Source organism: Betta splendens, chromosome 16 (genome assembly GCF_900634795.4).
Source record: "Betta splendens chromosome 16, fBetSpl5.4, whole genome shotgun sequence".
In the NCBI taxonomy this organism is placed as follows: Eukaryota; Metazoa; Chordata; class Actinopteri; order Anabantiformes; family Osphronemidae; genus Betta; species Betta splendens.
The window spans coordinates 8,632,011-8,652,875 of NC_040896.2; the positions used below are offsets into that span (position 1 = coordinate 8,632,011).

The 20,865-nt window shown below is 45.0% G+C and overlaps 1 protein-coding gene and 1 long non-coding RNA gene across 2 annotated transcripts in view; one reads left to right on the plus strand and one right to left on the minus strand.

Annotated features, from left to right (window-relative positions):
* Window positions 1–20,865, minus strand: part of LOC114843479 (thrombospondin type-1 domain-containing protein 7A) — a 99,759-nt gene that overhangs the window by 49,014 nt on the left and 29,880 nt on the right. Inside the window, exons 2-5 of the mRNA XM_029130063.3 lie at window positions 11,937–12,771; window positions 8,274–8,522; window positions 7,338–7,522; window positions 998–1,153 (exon numbers count right to left, since the gene is read on the minus strand). Of these exons, the coding sequence (XP_028985896.1) occupies window positions 998–1,153; window positions 7,338–7,522; window positions 8,274–8,522; window positions 11,937–12,771 (1,425 nt within the window). The remainder of the gene's footprint in view (window positions 1–997; window positions 1,154–7,337; window positions 7,523–8,273; window positions 8,523–11,936; window positions 12,772–20,865) is intronic.
* LOC121201743 (uncharacterized) lies at window positions 1,067–4,520 on the plus strand. Its single transcript, XR_005896833.2, has 3 exons — window positions 1,067–1,182; window positions 1,610–1,653; window positions 4,093–4,520. It is a non-coding gene; the product is annotated as an uncharacterized LOC121201743 (long non-coding RNA).

A 20,865-nucleotide genomic window follows, 5' to 3' on the forward strand; every position in this document is an offset into this window, starting at 1 on the left:
TTAGTCTGTGTAATAAATACAGAAACCAAAGGAGAGGGAATTAGCGGAATAAGTTCCACACCCCATGTACGAGAACATGTCAGTCACATGGAACATTTCCTGCACAACCACTTTCATTTTACTGCTAGTACTTTAACTAAATGAAGCAGATAATATTTTCTTAAGCAGCATTTTTAATCCAGGACTTTTACTTGTAATTGAATATTTTAAGGGTGGTAATGGTACTTTCTGTGGAGTAAATGAGCTGAGTACTCCTTCCACCACGGATGATAGATGTTCACGACCATCATCTTTCATCAGCTTGGCTTTGTTTGATGGCTGACTTGTCAAGACTCATTAATACTAATGGGAATATGAGAAAAACATTCATGATTTCCCCACATGGGCAGAGCTCCAGGCGGACAGAAATCAAACCACTAAATTACTCTTCTACATATACCACATTAGAGTCATGTGCAATTTAGCATGAATATTTCACGTTATCCAAACTATCAATGCATCAGTTGAAAAACTGTCACATACTAAAACACAAATTATGCAAGTTCAACTTTTTTTATAATCATTCTGTGGCGGCAGATGTAAAGGGTTCGTTTGCTGGTTCCTTTTAACCAGATGACTTTTTATGATTAGAGACATTCAGTCATTAAGTATTTATTGTTATTCTGTGAAGCTACTGTAAAGAGCATCAGGCTGAGGATGGTATAAAAGGAATAATAATACACAGCAGTAAAAGCTATAATGGAGGTTACATGTTCATAAATAATGTTCATAGACAGCAGCTTACTGTTGTCAACGACATTCACAGCTCTGTAGGAATAAAGCGGTATGAAGACTTTGTGACAAAGTAAAGTAAAGTAAAACTGCTGTAATTTGAGTGATGTCAGAGGGTCGAGGGCCTGACAGATGACGGTAACATTACTCTCAACATGAAGCCAATAGTGAAAATAATGATTATAACTTTGCAGAAAACGTTACACCGTTATATATCCTACAGTACCTTTCTTTCCAGCCTGGTCGTCGCAGTTTTCGAAGGTGCAGGGCCCCCAGGCGCCCCACGCCGACACCTCGCAGTCGATGGGACAGGGGAGGTGGCACAGCTGGGACCGGTTGGGCACCGGACCTTTGCACAGCCTGTTCTCCACCGGACGGGAAGCTGAGGAGGCGAGCAGAGGACATCACAAGGTAAGCAGCGAATAAAAAGAACAAGCTCCGCTTTGATCCTGCTCTCTTTTGTCTTTGTGTGAGGCATTTTGCAGTCAACAGGAACAAGGGACACAAAAACCCTTATTTACTCTATTCCTGCTATTAAAATCCCAGTAGAGAGCAGATGAGCAGCGCTGTGTAAAAAACAACACGCCTGTGAAGTAGGCGCTATTATCCCTTTGTTTTGTTTATCGCCATCCTGTTAGCGTGTCAGAATGATAAATTAGCTATGACTACGTCGTGCAGCACCTTGCTAGCAACATAAAACGCCGTGGAGCCCAGCCCGCCGAGTCACAACAGAGGCAGGAGCCATTATTCAACAATGCAACCACTAAAACTATGAAAGAACACTGACAATGCCTCATGTTTATTTCATGAGGTGTAATTTGGCGTCTACTTCCTCTAGATGTGCAGTGTGGGACTTGGAAAGGCCTTTCCATCAAGAAACTGGTAAGTGCATGCCTGCCTGAACTCCCACTGTGGAGCTGTGTCAAAATATAAAGAGGAGGAACGCTTTGGCCATTCAAGGCACGGCTCTGTGACAACTGTGCAGAATAGGTTTCAACATGTCTGCACCACAGTAAATAGATGTGATGTGTGCCGTGGCTGAAGATACCGGCCGTATGCATTTATGCATGCACACCCAATGTGAGCACGCTGACGTCAGTGTCATTTCACAGTGTCTTCCAGTCGTGGATGCAGGATTTTCTCACTGTTTCTGATGCTAGAAAGTGAAGATTGTGGGAAAATGTTTGAAAATTGTGGCGACAGAAGGATAAAGTCGACTTCCTACGAAGCTGAAGAATATCCGCCAACATTCAGCTTTAACTTTAACTAATCTGGTGTGGGAGGTTCAGTTAAAGAGTATTATTTCATATGGGACTATAAACTTTATAAACATTTTAAAGACGACTCTATGACAAGTTCAATAAGTCAAATGCAACTCATAAACATGATATTTGCAGGTTTTCATTAGTGAAGAGTTTGTTTGACCCTCTGCACAGACAGACACAGATACAAACATACAGCATAAACTTGGGTGGGGGGTTTTGACCTCTCTCACTGTTAGAGACTTTTAGGATTGTAATTACTCTTTAAGCCCAACAGTCATTTCAGGTATTTGAAAATTACTGGCATGAATATAAATCTCTTTCTGGTCTCTATCAATAAACCAGGAGATATTGTGATGTCAGCCTTTCAGCTGGATTAGGTGCAGGTTTGTCTCTGGAGTGAGTCTAATGTTCCCTTCATCTTCTATAATCAACTTATTACACTGCAGTTTCTTCATTAACACCCGTTAGTGTGCACAGACGTTGTTTCAGTTTAATTTGATGTGACTGGAGAATAATGAAAGACTGAATTAATGCCATCTGCTTTGGTATCTGTTCCTTGGCATATTTCAAAGTGTCTTCCTCCCAAAAGGAAATGCACTTCGCGTGAAGCTGATGCTTATTTTACAACATGAAAGTAAAAAAATACACACTGTACATATCCTAGGACTTTTCTCTACTAACCGAGCGCGTGGATTGATCTGCACTTCACAAGTACCGAGTGATACATTTCAAATGCTTGTGGATATTTAGTGATGCACAGAAAATATCTTTTGCACGTTTAACCTGAGGCACTTTATTTCCTGTATTCCAACTGTTCCTGTAAGACATCTAAGCGCTTAAAGTCTCACATCGTCAGGAGAGCTGGATCATAATTCCCACAGAACTGTACAGGGGAAGCAAGTGGGGCTTTTGAAATGCAAAATGACTAATTCCTCTTACAAATACACTGAAAAGTCATATAGTGAGTTTGCTGAGGCACAGCTAATCCACGTCTTAATGGGGAACTACACGACTTCAATCTTTTAACATCAATCCATTTGTGAATACAAAACTGGGGGCCAACAGCGAACTGGCCTTTCTATTAGAGCATTTTATAGTGTCTTCTCCAGTGAGCTTACTTTCTACTGTGTCAAACTGACAACAAAGGTAAAAAAATCCCTCATACGAGTGCAGCTTTCTGTCAGCAGCCATGGAAATGTCCCTCGTCTCACTGTCTTTATTCTGTTTGTGGAGGAAAAAAGTTCTTCTTACAGTCCCTTCAAAGCTTCAGCTGCTCTGTCCAGCTCTTTACGAAAGGAGACAGGACTTTGTTGTAATAGTATTTGTCACTTTGTTAGATGTGGCAACATCATCGAACACTATGAAGAAAGAGGAGCAGCCTGCATTTGTCACCTTGATGAAAAATAGGAAAGGAAAGGAAAGGAAAGGAAAGGAAAGGAAAGGAAAGGAAAGGAAAGGAAAGGAAAGGAAAGGAAAGGAAAGGAAAGGAAAGGAAAGGAAACGAAACGAAAGGAAACGAAAGGAAACGAAAGGAAACGAAAGGAAAAGAAACAAAACGGAACGAAATGGAAAAACTCAATAGGAAGAGGGAAAGTGGGGAGAAAGGAAACGAGAATAGTTGACTATGATGAGGTAATAAAAAGAAAAGGCAACAAGGATGGAGGAGAGAAGGAGAGGAGAGAGAGGAGGCTGACAGTCAGCAATGAAGTGGAGAAAGGACACCTGGGAGGCACAAGGCGGGGGCTTCGTTATCAGCGTGACTAAAAACACCTACCTGTAATCTGGAAGGTGATGGAGAGGAGAGGGGGGACACTAGGCTTCTGCTGTCTTTGGGTCTGACCCGCTGCAATTACAGGGGAGATAGCTCTATTAGCTACGCACACACCGGGGGACCGGAGGCAATTTCACACAAACACGGGGAGTGAGGGGAAACATCACACCAGAGACAGCCAGCTCCTAATGCAAGCGCAACAGCAGGAGAGGCCAGCCTCAACGCGGCCTCGTCCACAATTAAATGATTCAAGCATGTGATTAAACGCTTCTCTCTTATCTCCAGTCTCGGAGGCGGTGGAAGGAATCCGAGCTCACAGGCACGTGGCGACTGTGTCGGGTTGTGTTGGGCCTGGTGTTAAAGCTAAACTGCAAATGTGAAGGTTGGTGATTTATTATTGGACATCAAGCTGGCAAGAAAGGTTTTTATTTACACGTTCAATAAACCCATCGTATTCCGCATGAGCAAAATCCTTATACTGTATATGTACGATTGCTTCTTTTCTGCCTTTAAAGGAAGAACAGGCAGCTAATTAACTAAGCCAGTCGATTGTCCTCAAGCTACGATGAGCTAACCATGTCCTGGTTCCAGTTCACAAAGAGAAAGATTTTAATTTTTTATCTTCCAGCAACTTGCATATGCCCATAATATGTAGAACTCTGCCTTTAATGGTTCCAGCCAGCAATGTTAATTTGGTGTGAGAGGTCATTGTTCTAACCCACAAATAAAGGATGAACTCAAGATTTTACGGAAGCCTCTTGGGATCCTCTCCGAGTTATTACACTTTTAAAGGGGTTTTAAGTCAATCTCTTTGTCAAATGCTGAGAAAAGTGACCAAAGTGTCAAATCCCACAAGGCTACAAGTAGAGCTTCACTGATTCATGCACCAAAACAGCAGAATATACAGAAAGCAAACTTCTACGGCCGCAGAGGAGGAAATGCCGGATGGTGTTGCTTCGGCAGTGATACTGATCGCGGGTCAAACCGGAGCTACTCCCCCGTAAAGATTAAGGTTAAGATTTAGGGGGTGCTGCGCTGGCTCCAGATCTGGGCCCGAGGATATCTGCTGCCCTTTTGCATACTGATATTCATGCATGAGACATGAAGGAGAAAGAGAGCGGTGGATGCAGCAAACTTTGCTGAGCTGCCGACTCTTTCTGTCTCAGTGGCATGATGGGAGTCCAGACTCCTATGGAGGGAGAAGAAAACCTGCAGTAAGAAGATAACATTGTGTGTGTGTGTGTGTGTGTGTGTGTGTGTGTGTGTGTGTGTGTGTGTGTGTGTGTGTGTGTGTGTGTGTGTGTGTGTGTGTGTGTGTGTGTGTGTGTGTCTTGTCTTTACTACTCTCTCATGTGACAGATGAGTTAAGGTACACATATGATGGCTGCTGCAGTCTCAGCTGCCCAGTCCCTGTCACACTTGCACGAAGGACACACAAGCTCGCGCCGCTCATATATTTTACAGCAGACTTTGCGTCGATGGATTTAATCTTGGCAACCGGACTCATTATTCATTAATTAAGCCTGATGCACAGAGAAACAAAGGGCTGCTGATCAATTCAAAGTGAGAAACAACACTTCATCATAGTAAATGTTCTGCCAGCTTCCCCTTCAAAACTCATTCATCATTAATTTATGCAGCATCACAAAATAGTTTCATTCACATTAGAACCACTTTAGGAATATTAAAGATAAAAAGATGTTGTTGCTGCCATGTACTAATCCAGATAAATCCTTCTGCAATTTGCACTGTAGTTTCTAATATCTGACTTTAGACTAGTGACTGACTCAAACACATTGAAGGGAAACATGTTTAGGCGGTAAAATCTTGATAACGTGCAAACTGGTTGCTAGGAAACATCTGTAGCACTAATTAAGCAGTGAAACGAGAGAAGCTAATAAATTATAATGACTAGAAAATATTTTTAGAGACTGATTCTTAGAAACAGTAGTCTTTTTTCCTGTAGAGTAAACCAAGTGAATGTAAGCTGATGCTTTCATTATTAACATTAAGGTTTGTCCATGTTCATGCAGGAGCAGCTCTTCGTGTGGCTGGACCTCGTCTTACTCTGTCACTCCCTCCCATGATCAGCACAGCTGCCCTCCGTGAGCCTGCTCTAATGTCGTCAACACCCTCTTTATGAGGCAGCTTTGACTCTAAGCTGGTTTGACACGTGTCAGAATCGCAGGCCTTTGCACTCGTGGCCACTGAAAAGCCACAGCAGGACGCGCAGGACAGACGCTCGTTCTGCGCATTTCCTGAATGGTTTCAGAAGGCAGAATACTGTAAAACACTGTCTAAATGTTCAAACAGAAACCATTAAGCTTCACAGAGGGATATTTAGAGACAGGACTAAGACGCTGTTCAACTATTAATGCAGGTGAAGTATTATGTGTGTGTATATTTGCACATAAGCTGACTCTTATTTCTGTCCCAAGCATTTGATGTGTAATTATCTGCCACCAATCGACGGCGGAGCTGCAGTTCTGCTGCACTGAGTGGGGGCTCGGAGGATATAAGATGTCATGTAATGGCACTTGATCAAATTTATTGGAGTTACTTGAGACTTCAGCCGATTCGTTACAGGCGCTGCTGTGTAGTCGTGTGTCTGTGGAGCTGCTCCTTGTACGCGTTAAGAACGAGACACCCTGCAAACGGGTGCTTTCGGGCTGAGCTGATGTCGAGTTTGGCCTCTTGACTAGTTCAGCGCTTGTGGACAGTGTTGTACCCTGCAGCAAATGCTGCTGGTCTGCATGAAACATAAATAATACACACGACTCAGGGCCGTGTGACATGTGTTATCCACAGTAATATCCTGACTGTTATGTACAAGCTGACACTAACCTGCAGAATATGACCGTGACATTACATTTTAATGAGGGAAATGAATATTAGATCAAGACGTCGCAGTTGGACAGAACAAAACTATTATTTTGTTTGACATTTGTACATCGCAACCAAAGCAGCCAAGGAACTGTTCCAGAACAATGATGCTCTTTAGTCAAAGCTTCCAGCAAAACTATGTCATTAATTACATCTCTATGGTCTGAGTGAGTGAGTCAGTTAGAGCTAATATTATCAACACTGTTATCAATATGGCAGTGACAACATTGACACCACATGCTGCTATTGGGGGTCAGCATGGAGAGGATTATGTGCTGGACCTGATCAGCTGGTGTCAACTGCCTGGAGCACAGAGCACCACCTGAACCCGACCTTCAGGCTTCAACAGCGTGAACACTACCTCCAAGCATGTGCTCAGACTGAGCTCTGAGCGAGTGCTTTGACTCCGTGTTTAAGAAGAGAACGCGATAGAATGGGACAGAAGCAAATTCAACTTAGATAAAGTCAAGTCAGGAGAAAGTGCACCCTCAGAACAAAATCATACACCAACAGCCAAAGACTTCATCATTAATTCATCCCAAGGTTTTATAACACGGATGCATAGGGAAAATAGAAAACCAACAGAGATGTGAAGCAGCTCTAGGATCTTCACTCTGCTGAGAAACAAGCGTAAGTTGTGTTTCTACCTTTGTCTTTTTCTCGGAGGTCACTGAGATACTTCAGAACCTCAGCATTGGCCTGGACACAGTAAACCTCTCTGGTCTGCAGGCCTCCTCCACACAGCCCCGTGAGGTTGCTACGCCGACGGTCCTGCTGGCTCAGCAGCAGGTCCACCCGGCAGTCGCTCCACTCCGTGGTTCTCCAGGTGAAGCTGCAGGGAGAGAGGGCATGAACCAGCAGGAGTGAGAGACTGGGAGTGGGTGGAAAGTCACGGTACAGAACATTCAGAGCCAGAGCAAACGGTTCCGTCCTCCAGTCTGCAAACACAAGCTTTCATACAGTAGATGTAAATATTTTATGGATAACTCACACAGTCCTACTACTGTAATTAGCTTTTGATGCTGTTTTAACAACTAGTTTAACTGAATATACAACACAACAAAACTTATGGTCTAATGAAAACTTTTTGTGGCTGCTGCGTAAGTGAGTAAAGGCAATACAACATTCTCAGAGGGACAACAGGCCATCGTTCCCTCAGTATGTGTGTTAATCTCTGGTATGTGGGACTTTGAGGCACTGTTCTTCCAGTCTTCCTCCATTTGTCTCTACTTTCTCTTCTCATCTTTCTCCACAAAACAGAAACCTAGTGCAAAGGCACACATGGCCCATGAGAACAAATTACATGTACCTTGGCCATAGGAGAAGTCAACAGGAAGTGTGAGCAGCCTGACTGGGGTTGAATATTTGACTGATCCCTTTAGAAACACAAAACAGATCCCTGCAGGGTCTGATACTGTAGCATTGTTTTAACTACGCCGTAGCAAGCAGGAGGGAATCATCACTAACATGCTATCGTATCCCAGGGACACATGAGCGCTTGTCAAATGATGCATCTACAATTCCAGTCAAATCCTCGCCCCCTGCTGGGACCCCCCCCCGCCCCGTCAGCAGGAGGAACTCACGTAGCGCAGGGCGGCACGCCGTTGCCTTGGGGTTCACAGGACTCTGCCTCCACCAGCGGTGGACACTCCTGCCCTTCGCCCACGGGGAACTGGAGCACCTGTCTGATGCGGGTGCGATTTCCTCTGGGAAATTCAGGGTCCAGGCAGGATTTGGAGCATGGGCCCCACTCGGCCCACTCGGTCACCTGGCAGTCCTTGGGAAGTAGACAGGACTGGACGGTCGGTGGGAGGTCCCTCGGGATGCACAGGCTGGAAAAGAGAAGGGGGAGGGTAAGATGATGATGTGGACTTACACCGAGTCAGGAGACATTAAAGTGACACTAGTTGGAGGTCCATTCCACCAGTCAGCGTCTCCTGGGAGGCAGTGGTTGCTGACTGGAACTACTGGTTCTCCCTTTATTATCCTCTGGTGTCAAACAGTCGTAGGCGATGTTATTGGTTTCCAGAGCTGAGCAATGTGCAGCTCACTGTAATGTTAAATATTCCACTTACAGTAGAGTGGTCTCTGCTTATTGACCCTGAACATTTGGGAGCAGCAGATACAAGTCACAGCCACAGCGTCCTTGACTGGCGTCACATTGGTTCGCCTCATTAGCAGACGCTGCATCCAGCAGTGACACAGCAGTGGAGTGTCTCCTTACGTCGTGACACCCACAACAAGCCGCGATCAATCATTCACACACAGTTTTTGATCACCCAAATATCATTTAGATGTAATGAATAACTTCCGAGTCATTAGAAATTTGTTCTAACTAAAGTCGACTGTTTTCTGCTGCTCAGTCTTTCCCCTGGAGGCAAAGCAGCTGACGAGCTATTAGTGCTAATTACAGCTCTGCTTCATTTAGAAACCCCTCATTTAGACGCTGCCACCACACTTCACCTCCAGCAACTCCAGACTTCTGGTGTAAATGAAGAAATGTACAAGCAGATTTTGTTTTCCCCTTAACTCCTGCGCCTTTGCAGATTAAAACTCCTCGGCCATCTTTGAAGTGCTGGTGAAGCGACGCTGGGAAATCCTGGCGTTGTTTCTCTGCCAAACGCCGCACGGGGGGAAAACAATGAGTGAACGCGGCGCACGGAGGGTGACGGCTCCATTTCCCGTCTCCGATGCGTTTTAAAAAAGCCCGTAATGCAGCCAATGACCCATTTTCACAGCAACTGCACGCTTTGAGCCGTCGCCGTGTGCTGAGCAAGTGCCCGAGCATTTTTGTGGAGATTCAAAGTTGCAAAGAGAAGTCATTATTTCACCATCTCAGTCATTCAGACAGAATGAGGACACAATCATTCGCTATTTAAATAAGTAAGATGATGTCTGAAAAATGATCATTTTTAAGTCTGTAGGTTTTACACAGTCACTTGCGTCTGAGTCACTGGACTCCAAAGGCTGTCAGACAAAACGGAGGTCTAGAGATTTAATCGCCACCGTGCTCATTAGCAGAACTGTTCGCATCAAAACAATGTGCTGCTGTGACACAGTGACCAAAAACACAACGTATGTGGGTCAAGTCATTAAAGAAACCTTTTATTACGTTGGAGTTTTGGAGAAAAAACACAAACAAAAGTAATATGGGAAACGAACTGACTGAATGACACCAACTCTGCTTCAAATGCATTGATGTAATGAGACACAGCCCCACAGGAAAAATAGGGCAAAACCTGAAGGTTATCATGCAAGTCTGATTAGTCGACCGAGCTACGAGGAAGTCGCCTGTTTGGGATGAGAGAAGGACTGCGGAGAAAAAGCCCAATGACAGATGTTCATCAAACAAAATTGGAAATGAAGTGAGCAAGATGTTCCGACAGCGTCTGGCTCGGATGTGACTGGGTTACTGCTTCACTGGGAAGTTTGTTCCACTTTTCAGAAAGTGGCAAAAACAACTATGAATATTTCAGAACAAGAAATAAACAAGTCAAGGATTAATATTTATGCTCCTAAGGGCATGTGAGTTGTTTTCACGGCTCCTTTGAAATATTTGATCCCAGTCACTGCTGAAAGCTCAATGCCAACAAAGCATTAATGAACAGATTTAGCTCGTACTTCGTCAATTCTTAGGAGAACAGTGACATTTGACACATGTGGGGTTTGATGGGAGACTTGCTCCACTGACACTGTTGGTGATTCTTTCCTGGAGATCAGAGGCCTTTGGAAAGACCCAGTTCCAAGATTGGGAGCGGCAGTGACATTTTTAAGTTGGTCTGTCAGCCTGGAAACAGAAAGGAGGCGATGGAGCCATAAGCGCTGCCTTACAGCTACGTCTAATGTAACCACAGCACCAACTACACCACGCTTCATCTGGTTATATGTGGTCAAGATCACAAGCATCTCCCAGCTGTCAGACACACATTTTGTTAGTGTTTTGTGAACACGGCTCTTTTATTTAGTTCTAAACTTCCTTCCTTTGAGGACTGAGCAGACCAGAGACACAGCAAACTCTTCCACAATCCCTCCACGCTACATTTACGTAACATTAAAACACTTTTTAAATGTTGGTGCTAATCCTCTCTGTTTTAGACAGCATGTAAATATCAGACTAGTTCCAAGCTAAATACCCTTTAGAACCTAAACGTATTTACGTTCAAAGTGCCTTCTATCAGATTGGGTCTCTGCTGCTGGTGGCAGATTCGTTTCTGACGAGTAAATGTTTGATGTGCACTTCAGGCAGAGACTTCTGCTGAGAACTGAGCGGGAATTGAGAGCCACTTGATCTGTCTTATTTTCAGTCAGGGAGCGACTTTGTAGCTCACAGCCGTAATAATGTTAGGGCGAAGGGTTCGGTCCCACTTGGGCTTAGCAACACTGTAAATGGAGGCACTCGTAAACGTACAGGCTGTGTTCTGGACACGCACATCTGCTAAAATGACCCAGTGAAGTCATCATCTGTTCCTATTATGCATTTTATGATCCACCGTCGGCTCGTCCTGCTTTGATGAAACGGCTTCTTCTACAAACTCTGCACCAGTCTTTGATTCTAAACCTCATCTGCTCTGCTCTAATAAGTGCTGTTGTTTGGCTGAATTGACTCTAGAAAACCAATATGGAAAACAAACCTTTTCTATGTGTTTGAAATGATCTACTGTCACATTTTGAATTTGCTTTAGCACTGAGACATTTCAGAAGTGACATGTTAAGCGACACTTTGTGTGTTTACTGTTCTGTGAAACGTGTCATTACACAACCTTCCCTTTCGAGCCCGACTGCATAACACAGAGCGTTGCCTTCTTTTAGTCAAAGTTGCGGTTAAGATTGATCTTGTGTCATAAAATGAGCCGACATCAAATACACTGTGGCCGTTGAGCCTCATTGCTCTGACAGCACGGCACTGACAAAGACACAGCTGATAAACATCCTCCTCCTTGTGTCACCTCCTGACAGGGACAAGAAAAACTCCCACTATGACAAATCCAACATCATGTCTGGCAGTTAGGAACCTGGACCTCAGGACCAACTGAGACTCAAAGCTGTTGAAATGTGCATAATGAAAACATATTTGAGATGGATTCTGAATCAATAGATTTATAAATAAATATATCGTGTGAATGCACCACCTCGAGACAGGAAGCAGAGTAACTGCCTAAATCTAAAATGCAATAATTAAGTTTATTGTTAAAGAAAACAAAGGGTGCTGAAGATGAAAAGATGAAAATTTAGATAACAGCACTCACTTGCGTCCCACTGTGCTCCCATTCCTGTGTATGCAGGTCACCTCCCGAGTCTGGTACCCGACCTGGATGTCCCAGAACGGACTCTCCTGCCGGTTAAGGCGGTTCCTGTTCCTCTTCTTCTGGATGAGCTCCCTGGTCTCTGGATCCTTGGCTCCCGTTTTCTCCCTGAGCCCCGGGCCTTTGCCTTTCCTGCGCTTAACCTGGCGCGTTGTCCGAGTCGCCGAGAGGGTGCAAGGGCCCCACGGTCCCACTCTGAGGCTGTACATGCCCTCTGGACCCGTGCACGGTCCGGGTTTACACGACTGGAACTCGGTAAGGTTGGGGCAGACGGCGCCTCCAAAAAGGGGTGGAACCAGGACGCTGCGCACCCGGTTCCTGAGGCCAGTTCCGCAGGTTTTGGAGCAGGACGTCCATGGCGAGTACTCGGAAACCACGCAGTCCTGGGGGCAGGGGATCAAACACGCCTGCTCCAGGCGAGGTTTGGGCTCAAAGTACTCACATATGGCATCCTCTGCTGGAGACCCATCTGACTTGAGTATGCAGCCCACCTCCCGGGTCTGAATGCCCTCTTCGCCCCCGCTACACGTGAAGGCCCGCGGGGCCCCGAAGGTCCTCGCCAGCACGGGCACGCACTCATTCCAGGCACCTAGTTTCCAGTCGTAAAGGTCCTTGTGCCAGTCGCACACGCGGAAACAGTTTCTCTGGTTGGACGGACGCTGAGCCTGGTCACAGTTGGTGTGGAGTGTCGTCCAGCCGTCCACATGGGCGCACCACACTGCCCGGCTTTGGCTGCCACCTGGGCCACAGTCGCTGCCCATGCACCTCCCCCATGGACCTGGGAGAAACACACAAAGGCTCAGAATCACAAGGAGGAAACCCCTTTATAATAGATCACAACTAGATGTCGTCGCCAACGGAAATCCCAATAACGAGGCTCCTCTGGCTGTGAAAGTTGCACAGGCTGTAAATTGATCGGAATTGTAGAATTAACAAGCATCCTGGTATTGCATTAGTAACGGTCAATGGGGATCAATAAGACCACTTGAAAACCACTGCGTGCTTTTAATAACCGAAACCCGAGCATCAATTAGTCAAACACTTCACACCGGCTATGAGGGAAGAAGGTCTGAAACACTTTACTCTGCTCGATTTCAGCCAACAATAGCACGGAGTAATGCACCTTCAAGGATGACATGGGTGAATTCACAGACTCCTCTAATACCATCCTTGATGTAAAATGTGTTGAAAAGCTGTCGGCAACCAGCAGCAGATGAGGTGTGAGAGCAGAAAAGACGTCATATTCAATAAAAATAATCTGCCACCTCGGTGCAGACGCCGTCGTTCTTAGTGGTAGGGTGAAAACAAGAGCGCCATAGTACGGGGGTGGGGACGGTGATTAGGAAGTGCAAATGCAGCGTGCAACAGAGGAGATTATAGGTGATCAAAGGGAAATATCTGAAAAGCGATTCACAGAGACGGTGAGTAATCTGTGCCATTCATCGGCTCCATTGGCAGCCAGCAGGAGCTGTCACAATCAGTAAAACTTATTTGTCTGTACACAAGTCTGTGCCAAAGCCGCCCCTTATCCGCTGTTTACCATAATGCATCAGGGATTTAACCAACAGCCCCACGACAGCACGGGGGTAGCGGAGACACAGCCACATAGTAATAATGAGTCATCAAACGTAATCATATACATGTCCTAATTGATTTGAATACACATGCATAGCTGGTTCAAGATGGTGGATTGTGTCTGTTTACAGTATCACTGCCAAGACATTCATCAAAAAATAACAAAATCACCCATGAATTACTCAGAAATACTATAAACTGTGGATTTGGCTGTTGCCAAAGTCTAATTTGATTACGAGTTTCATCCCAAACGCCCGTCAATGAACCACAGTGCTGCTCATTCCTTCATCACAATCATCACATCTGGATGAATTAATGCACATTCATCTATTAGTCTACAACAAAAGCAGTGGAGCGTGGCTCAGTACTGGAGTTGGTCGGAGCCCAGCACTAGACTCGCCGTGTACACATGTCCTTGTTTAATGTGTCAACGTGTCAAGTGGATAATAGGAGGAATATGCATTAGCACCTGGTTGTCAGCACACGCCGCCGCCCTCTCATCACGTGATGCTGTAGCAATCGCCAACCCTATTAACCCTGAACAGACTGCTGGGCTGGGTTTGTGTACATCTATTACAGCAACTACCTGCACTGCTCTCTTTAAAAAAACACCACGCACAGAAACAAAGAACGCATGAGGCACAAGCACCGCGATCATTTTTAGTCGCAGCTGCTGGTGGGTTCTCCTCCTCCAACCTTTTCCTTATGACTGGAAGCCTGTGTGGCATAAAATAGAGAAAGCAGGGTCTAATTTTGTGTTTCTGCACAGAGACGTCGTAGCTGAAAACCATAGAAACTGTCTTAACTCAGCGAGCTCGACTCAGCTGTTACTCCCAGCTAGCTGAAAAACACTAATTAGCGCAGGGTGGCTGCACTTTCACTGTGTATTTCAAAGTCTATTGATACTTCAAGGCAGATAAAAAATCAAAGCATGTCGGCGACTTCACATTTCGCCTCACATTAACATCTTGGGTAATTGATGGTATTAGCACACGGCCCCGGGCCGACCGGACCCTTGGTGTGCACCGGGGGCGAGGGCGGCTCTCGCTGACCCGGTCCGTGCAGAGCTGCTAATCACGCCTGGCGAAGGAGGCCACCGGGAGCACATTTCCGGAAACGATTACGCGTAATGAGGCTGCTCGTGGCCCCGACTGCGATCCCAGACGCCGATGTGGCTGACGGGACGCATCATCAACCAGCGCGGGGCTGCACTCGCACCAGCCTCAGAGGACAAACATCTCCCAGAGCGCATCGACACACTAGATCAATGGGTTGTGCGTATAAGGGCATCTACACATTACTACATTCTAGTATTGAATTCAACAATAAGAAAAGGATACAGTCATGTAGGAGGAAGCGGCGGTTCTAGTCAAATCTAAGCAACGCACGGCACAAGCACTTTTCGATGCGATGCCACCATCAGCATCAACATCCTCTGTGCTGCGTGTGAGTTACACATCGTTGTTGGTCAGGGGTGAGCGAAACACCAGTGTGGGCTAAAATAAACACTTAGGACTGAAACAACATGTTGATTCAGGCTGAGGGTGTAATTTTGTGGCTACAAACATTTTGCCCAGAGCAGAAAAAAGCAAACAAACAAAGTGTTGGTCAGAAACAGGAAATGAAGAGCAGACCTGTGGGAAGGTCCGTGTTCTGATGTACAGCCACTGAACCGCCTCCTGATCTGGACTATTTAACCTAAAACCCTTTGTTTACACTCGAACTTCTCTTAGGAATAAACCATGTATTGAGCCATTCCTGTTTATTACTGGTTTAGAACAAACGTAAGGACATAAAGGTAAGACTTCTGATGGACAGTGAAATCACAGTCACTATTTGAGCACATGATCTCAGTCATGCATGTCCAATTAAAACCAGCGCACACTCATTTCCTGTCTCCAGTGGTAAACGTTACAATCATTTCCCATTTTGGGCTCAACCTCTCTCTTGTTTTGTATTTGATGATGTCTGTGTTTGTTTGTTTGTCTTTGTGTTGTCTGCAGGTCTCATATTCTAATCTGATCATCTATGAGTCACGCTTGCACCAGAAGTGATAAACCCGCATCCAGGCGGTCCTGAGATATCTCCTGCACACGAGTAGGATGGATGTGTGGTCACGGTGGGTTTGACCTGTGTCGGCCGAGATGTAATCAGTTTATCCCCGAGAACAAGTAGATGCAAATGTCAAGTTTGTGTAAGATCCTGGCTGGAATATAAATAAATATTGTTCTAAGGTTGGAAAAAATCGTTCAAGGTGTCCCTCTTTCAGTAAAAAAACAGGCCTGACGTCAGCAACCTTTACGTTTGGGCCAATAAAATCTAATCAGGTGATTCTTGAGCCCAGAAAATGCCTCGGCTGTGGCTGTGACCAGTAAAGATGGTGGTGATGAAAATGCAGGGTATAGAATAAAATGAAAACCTCCTATAGATAGAAATTTAAGTAAATAAAACCCAGCACATCAAACAATGACATGCTCATAATGAGCCAGCGTGAATGCAGTGACTTCACAGGCAGTTCTTGGCACTTACAGAAAAATGTGCAAATGAAGTGTAAAAAAACAGAAAGGCATCAAAAAGGTTAAGATCTGCGAGCATTTGAAGTCAGCTTGACTTTAATCATGATGGAAATAGCACAGCTTTGCTTTACTTGGGGCCTTTAAAGGCCTCCACAGGTCCTCAGCCAAGCTCTGGCCCCCATACGGAGCAATATATGTGGAGTGTACAGTAATATCCTCACAGTCGGGGTGAGAGTCTGATCTTTGACTGGGCCTCAAGTGTCTATTTAATGAAGAGCATCTTTGTCCCTGCAGGGTCAGCTTCACTAATGAATGGGTCACTGTGTCGCTCGCTCCCCGTTCATGTTTGTTTATTATTTCTTAAATCCAGCAGCCGCTCTGCCTCGGCCATCGCGCCTTCTCCTCGGCTGGGTCAAAGGTCATCTCAGGATCATCTCAGCTGTCTGGCCGGTACGCGGCGACGCTGCTGTAGCCAGCAGACGTGTCTGGATTCTAATTCGGCCTGTCTGTCATGCACATATGGAAACTACTGTCTGTGGAGAAGGTCGACCGGGTACGAGCTTGAGTAAAATGAAGTTTTAAAAAGCACTGCAGGGTCCCTGCACTGTACACTGCTCAAACTCCTACAGTCACCTACTTGCTGTAGACTCATAAGAACTGACTTAATGTGTTTGCGTGCTATGGATTTCTTCCCACACTGTTCCAGTAAATCAGAACGAGTTCAGTTGACTTGTCAGACTAAATTTGCCGGGTTTGATGTAAAGGGACGTCTATATTTATTTTGCAGCTCTGGCTGTTTTCAAGCAGACCATCTTTAGCTCATCTGTTTATAAAAGCCAGAACGAATCCTATAAACGCTCGTTTAATTCACCATTAGCAGAATGTGAATGTTCTATTGAATCTCTCTCAAACACACCTTGAAAAATGAGGTGATGGAGGAACGATCCAACACTGCATGTGTTTAATTATGCAACCTGTGCAGGCGACAGCGCCTCCAACACGCTGCTCCTGCTGGTAGAAACGCTGCTTTGAATGGAGCTTCAGCGTGTTCAATGCCACGCGTAATTGCATGTTTGCCTAGCCTTCGGGAGAACTAAGCACTGCCACACTGAACTTGCCATGTTGAGTCACATTACGCTCAGTAGAGCATTTATTTGCCAAAAGCTACAAAACAACTGTGGTGCGCGAGGCTTGGCCCAACTCACCATGGTTTTAATGTTGAATGCGCACATCCAGCCACAAATAGTGGCAACACCAGAAAAATGTTGTCATGCTTATCACATGGTTCCAAATGGAAAACGTCAGAAAAAAAAACAGTCAGAGTACCACAGCGTAGCACCAGTTGGACATTAGCCTTCTGATCTTAATGGACCCTGATGCACATCAGAGGTTAGTGTGGAAAAAGCTGAGGGAGAACGCGAGAGGACCAGAGGCTAATACTTAGCATGTGAATGAATATTTAGTAGCTTAGCATTCATGGGTGACTGTTAACCCCGGCCTGCATTCAGCTTGATGCGCTGCACTAAGCCACACTGACGAAGGCTTTTCGCTCACACTTCATTTAAATTTCATTAGCTGTAATACCGTGATTGTGCTCGTGTGGCTCAGATGATGACTTTTTATTCATCATGTCCAGCACGGAACCGAGACAGTTCACAAGTCAAGTAATGTTAAACCACTGTCTCCACGTCTCACTTTAGCCCCTTGTGCATATAACACTTTGTGCTGCAGTCACTGAGACTTCTAATGATATTCTAAAAGATATAGTAAGCTATATGAATACGGGGCTAAGTGTAATTTGTGCTCACTGTGCCATTTGCTGTTCCTCGCTATGACTGGACCACTGTGTTTCCTGGACTGAGGAAATCTCTGTTTGAGGTTCAGGTGGTCTTAAAACCAAACTCAACCAACTGTGAGCATCAGATGTTGTAAATGTTGGTGAAAATATATTTATCTGATCAAAGCTTAAATAAGGCTCAGCCACAGTCAGCAGTGGGTCCTGCAGCTTCCACTGCTGGAGTCATGTAGTGTAACGTGTCTAAGCACCTGGAATCTAGCTGCAGGAAAACGCACGAGGAGCAGCGAAAGAAGCCAAAAGTGAGAAACTGGAACACTGGCTTGTTGTTCTGTTGTTTACAGATAGCTTGTGTTTTTCTCTTAGCTCATAAACACCCCCAGAGGATGGAGGAGCGACAAGATAAATTAAAGAGAACACGCTCCCTTCCCAGCGACACCCACGTTGCTCGGCGCTGACGATAGCGCTACTGGCAACTTCAAAGAAACTTTTCATAGTCGTGGAGTCTCGGGGTCAGGACCGGGCGCCGAGCCACAGTCGAGCACCTGCAGCTTGAGACGGGGCTGCGCCGCGTGTCACCGCAGCAGCCGCGGCAGCAACAAAGCGCCCGACTTCAAATGAGCCTCCATTTAAAGCGCCGGCCGCTGACGCGCGCCGGCTTCTGCTGGAGGAACATCAGGACGGTGGGGAAGCTGTAGGATCCACATACAAATCAATCAGCATCGACGATCCCCACTGTGCCGGTTCCTCATCAGTGAGACGCACATGCAAACAGAGCTCTGGTGCAAAACAACAGCCACACAACTCATCCCTGAACATGGATTCTTCATTAAAGACAAACTTTACATTCCTACGAACAAAGGAAACAGCGTTGACAAGAATTATGTAGAGCCACCTGTTGTTTTATGAGCTCTACCACAGAGTTGTCACTGCTTGGTGCTTAACTTTTTGTCAAATACATTTCTGCACATCAACTGAAGCCACAGAGGTTTAACTTCAGTAAGAGCAGAACTGATGTATGAAGTCTGTGAAGGAACAAAAAAGTAAACGTTACAGAGGGTAAAAGCTGGTTTTAACTATATTCCGCCTGGTTTTGACCCGTAGCGGCTCACATCCCGACCCGATCATGACAGATGGAGTCACCGCTTTCTACTTTTCCCACCTGGTAAAAACTCAGGAACACTGCTCTCCTCCCTCCGCACGTTGAGCCAAGCTGTTTTGATTAATTACTGTGAAGCAAACGTACGAGATGACGGATCAATCAATCTGTCATTATCACCCACTGAGCTGAATCAGACGCTTGACGATGTCGCTCGTCTTTTTTTGCTGTTCATTACCAGATGACACTGTTAACAATTAGCTCATTAAATAAATGACCTGTCTGTTACTGTTGTAAAAATAACTTTCAAAAGACGAGAACAACACAAAAAGTTTTGGGAAGCAGCGTGTGGTGTTTGGTCTTGTTCAACTGTTCACTCATGTACTTAAGTCATTACCTTGGAATCTGTGCATTGATCAGTTAATTCAGGTTTTTATTTGAATCATCTTTTAAACTCGTAGCACGTAGGTGACGTTTAAGGCAGGAGGCGTCTCACTTTCCTAAATTGTTGGAAACTGTCCACTCACTCCCAATGAGATCTCCAGACAATTACCTGCTCTATAACATGTACCAGGGAGTTTGCTGGGTGAAATCTGACGCTCAGGCCAACTGCTGCAGACATGCAGCTCCTCCGGCTAATGTCTACATGAGTCCACGCTTCCAGTGCACGTCTGATAATGGTGGAAGACATGGAGGAATTAATGAGCCACCAGGTGCAGATCCAGAGGCTCACAGAGGCTCATTATGATGTGACTGTTGTTATTGATTATCTGAATGAATCTGAAGTGATACAAAATGACGTAAAATAAAGACAATCAAACTATTATCAAATACTGTAGGTGACAAAGAAGAGCTAAATAACATAAGAGCCTCATCAGGTATATAAACTTTGTTGTTCTGAGTGTAGGAGTGATCGTCCTCCAGAGGAGCCCAGTGGCCTGTTACCTGCAGTGCGCAGGGAGCCATACTCCATTTTCTGTCCATCAAATCAGCATCAAATCTGAATCTACAGGGAAAATATACATTATATAACACATAGACCCAAACCTTTCACTATAAACAGGGCATTTTATATAATTATTGACAAAATTACTGCCTGAATAATAATGAAAATAATTAGCTCCAGCACAAATATTTTATTGATCAGTGCATGTCGAACCACAGTTACATGGTAACAGGGGAACAGTGCTACACAGGCATTTACATCCTCATTTACATAAAGACTCACATCTGTGGAAGCTCAGGGTTCGCTGCTCAGACATTTCACTGTAATTTGTTAGATTTTTGCTGGACTGTGTGAACATGTTATTTCTGTTTTGAGCTAATAGTGAATAATAATATTTACTGTGGGGACCACAGGAAGATAAGTAACTGCTACTGAGGAAGCAAACAGTGATGTAAATGAACTAAACCCTGATACTTAGTGGAACAACAGGCACGTCGTCTTATGCTGAGCAGCTGTACACAACGTGCCACATCTGTTTGATGTGTAACCGCCCGAAACTGCAACGAGCTGGTGTTTGTTACCATACTGTACTGTCTCACTAATACTTCTTCTGCATGAGCCTGGTGGTAATAATAAGTCATTATTAATGGCGTTATAACAGAAGCGGTTTTCTGTTCCGATGCTTGAATACGCGTAAAATTGAGAGAGTAATTTTTTTTCTTCGCTCAAATCATCATAATACATCTTAAAACAGAAGCTGGGTGCCACTGTACAGAAAACTAAATCAGGCTGTGTAATAATAAGGCTCCCAAAATATCCTTTAAGGCTGTGGCAGGGAAAAACACCTCTGAATTTTAAGCAGCCGTGCCGAAGGGAAAACAGAGAAGTAACAGTGGCCGTACACATTATTGTCAGGTAAAAATAAATATGAGAACTCACTG